Source organism: Solanum tuberosum, unplaced genomic scaffold, assembly GCF_000226075.1.
Source record: "Solanum tuberosum cultivar DM 1-3 516 R44 unplaced genomic scaffold, SolTub_3.0 scf00125, whole genome shotgun sequence".
NCBI classification, from domain to species: domain Eukaryota; kingdom Viridiplantae; phylum Streptophyta; class Magnoliopsida; order Solanales; family Solanaceae; genus Solanum; species Solanum tuberosum.
Genome location: NW_006239052.1, coordinates 466,315 through 469,572, shown reverse-complemented (window position 1 = coordinate 469,572; position 3,258 = coordinate 466,315). Strand labels below are relative to the sequence as shown.

The 3,258-nt window shown below is 34.8% G+C and overlaps 1 protein-coding gene across 1 annotated transcript; it reads left to right on the top strand.

Annotated features, from left to right (window-relative positions):
- Positions 1-337: 337 nt before the first annotated feature.
- On the top strand, positions 338-3,258 carry LOC102587065 (40S ribosomal protein S15). The gene is made up of 4 exons (XM_006350601.2): positions 338-452; positions 549-694; positions 1,270-1,327; positions 2,802-3,258. Exons 1-4 carry the CDS (start codon positions 450-452, stop codon positions 3,048-3,050), a joined length of 456 nt encoding a protein of 151 aa, XP_006350663.1. The 5' UTR covers positions 338-449; the 3' UTR covers positions 3,051-3,258.

Below are 3,258 nucleotides of genomic sequence, written 5' to 3'. Positions count from 1 at the left end.
TGCATTTGTATATACATTTTTCTCTCACTTTATACAAACAAAAACACATTTTATACATTTTATATCGAAATATATAAAATGACTAATTGTATAACGAAAATGACTAATTGTATATCGAATCATATGGCAAAAAAAAAAGGGAATGTTTGCTGTGAATTACAATTAAAATAAACTATGACTATAACATTTAATTTGAATTAATAGTTTGCTATTCATACAATTTTGCTCTTTATTATACTATGTAAATTTTTTTTCCTTAATTTAATAATGTTGGAACAAAATTCTGGGCCTGACTATTGCAGCTTAGATCCAATGGGTTACATACCGGATCAATCACTAATCCTTTCTAACTCCCAAAATCTCTCATCCTTGTCAAGGTACAATTTCCGTTTTCCGGCCGCGAAAAACCCTAGCTACTGAGAGAGGTTGACGATTCCATCTCCACAGCCATGGTTACTCTCTTCAAACATTCACATTTTCGCTCTTTCTGTGTCAATTCAGATGCTTTTGTATATACCTCTGTGTCCTCATTGTTGTTTGCTTTACAGGCCGATGTTGAAACCGATGTGGCAGCAGGACAGCCCAGAAAGAGAACGTTCAAGAAGTTTAGCTACAGAGGTGTCGATCTCGATTCTCTGCTCGACATGTCCACTGACGAGCTCGTAAAGCTCTTCAATGCTCGTCCTCGCAGAAGGTTTGTATAAACTCATAAGAGAAGATTAGCACAACCTTAGTTAATTTAAACATTTTCATTTTGACATGACGACTTTTAGTGTTACGCCCACCCTCCGCCGAATTGTGTACAAAAATGAATTGTTTGATACAAGTGTCTTTTTAGTATATGATTCATAATTAGGTTGGTCTGTCAAAATTGTCTTCATTTATGACTTAAACACTGAGAGAGTGCAACTTCACTACTGATGTATTTTTATGTTACTGCATAATCAGATTATGTTTAGTATGATATGTACTCCCTCCGTTTCAATTTTTTTGTTGTGTTTTGACTTGCATATAATTTAAAGAAGTAAATAAGACTTTTGAATTTTGTTTTCTTAAATTAAAGATATGTCAAATGTATTGACATATGGAAAGTTGAAATTAAAGAGTTACCAAAATAAGGAAAGACACTTTCTTTTTTGAAACAAATTAAAAAGGAAAGTAGGACAAACAAATCGATATGGAGGAAGTATTAGCTTATGTGCACAGTTTCTTCAAATGTGTGGAGATATTTGTTGATGCTTCTTGCTAAGTGGTTTTTATTTGTTGTAGGTTCCAAAGAGGTTTGAAGAGGAAGCCAATGGCCTTGATCAAGAAGTTGCGTAAGGCGGTAGGCATATCAGTCCCTTTTCAGTTGCTTGTCACATGAATGGAATTTATTTTCATCTTACGTTTAGTGACCAACTTTTATATGTGTTATGATTGATATTACTGCTTAAGTAGTTGCTCTACACCCTTCTCGGCGTCCGGATATTTTGGAATGCTACATCATCGAATTTGATAAAGCTTAGGATAGTCATTCAGCTGCACATAAATGTTTCTAGCTTTCTTTTGATGATCTGTGATAGCAAAGGTAGTCTTTTGCATGGTTGCCTTGCATTGATATGACAAATGGATTTCATGAAGAGATAATTACTTATGGTCTACATTTTATTGGACGGTCATGCATATTGTTTTTCCATTTCCTTTAAGTGTTTTGATTTATTATTTTTTCAATTTTTTTTCTTCTATTTTACATGTGATCTTTTTACTTTTGCTTGCTTAGTTCTCTCTATGGGAAATTTGTCATCCCAAAAGCTTATGGTTGCACACTATGCTAAGATTGGTCCTGGAGCTGTACCTTAATTTTGATTTTACGGTGGAGTATGTGTAATCTTTAAGTTCTGCTTAACAAAGACCTTTTTGTACTCAAATCAGCATACTCCACAACGTATGAATATCTCCACCAGATAATGAAACCCTCTATTCATCTCTTGGTGCAAATCAGTGAAACTTTTACATATCCAAAAAAGTCCAAGTTTATGGATAAGCAAAATACAACTGTGAAAAGATCGTATAAGGTATTGGCTGCCAGGTAAAACATCTTTAGTGCAAATTCCTTATGCTGGACTTTAAATAAAGGTTTGAACATATGTACTAACAGTTTGTTTAAAGAAGACTTCTGCTAGGCTGATTTTCTTTGGCATTCTCATTTATCTAGACGAAGGTTGGTTTCAGATAACAAGCAATCCAGTTTGATGTGAAAAGCTGTACTTGACAGATTTTGGTAGAGGGAAAAATCATTTTATCAAAAAATCATTTTTTGTTTCCTGTTTTTGATTGAATTAACTTTTGTTAATCTTTGAATTTGAGACTTGTTCAATAGAACATTAATTAGTTGCTCCTTTCGGCACACTCTGCCCTGCAAATTTTAATAGCTGAGGCTGAAATTTCTTCCAACTGAGTTACTCATGGATAGTATCATAAGGTTGAACAAGGAATCACCTTGGCTGGCACTTCTCCTGAAATTTCGCTCTGGCTTGTAGTCCAGCGAGATTTTATCTAAAGTGCGAAACCCTGTGTCATAGTGTGTTTTAGTTGGATTTTTGAGGATTTGTCTGGATTGTTTTTCCAGGTTGTTGGCAAGTGACGACATGCCCTATATTTTCTTTCTCCTCATATTTCAATTGAAATGACAGTTCCCTTGATTTATTTGTATTACTATCTTTATGTCTCTCCATTCTTGTATGAGTTCTGTTTGCTTATATGAAATAGTGTAGTTTGTTTAGGCTACTACCTTTTTTCATTTGAGCATTTTAATGCAGAAACGTGAGGCTCCACAAGGTGAGAAGCCAGAGCCTGTCAAGACTCATCTGAGGAACATGATTATTGTTCCTGAGATGATTGGAAGTGTCATTGGGATTTACAATGGGAAGACATTCAATCAGATCGAGGTCAAGCCTGAGATGATTGGCCACTATCTGGCTGAGTTCTCAATCTCATACAAGCCTGTCAAGCATGGAAGACCCGGTATTGGTGCTACTCACTCATCAAGGTTCATTCCTCTGAAGTAATATGGGATGTTAGGTTATCTTGTGCTGTCTTTTGCTACAATTTTGATGAAGGTCTTCGATTATCAAATATTTAAGTTTGGAATAGCTGTGGTCAGCTGATAAATATCATTTTATTTGTTTGTCATAACATTGTTGTCTCTTAGACATATTCTTTTTAAATGCTAAAATCAAGAGGGCATTTTGATGCTCAAGTTCTCTCTCCTGATTT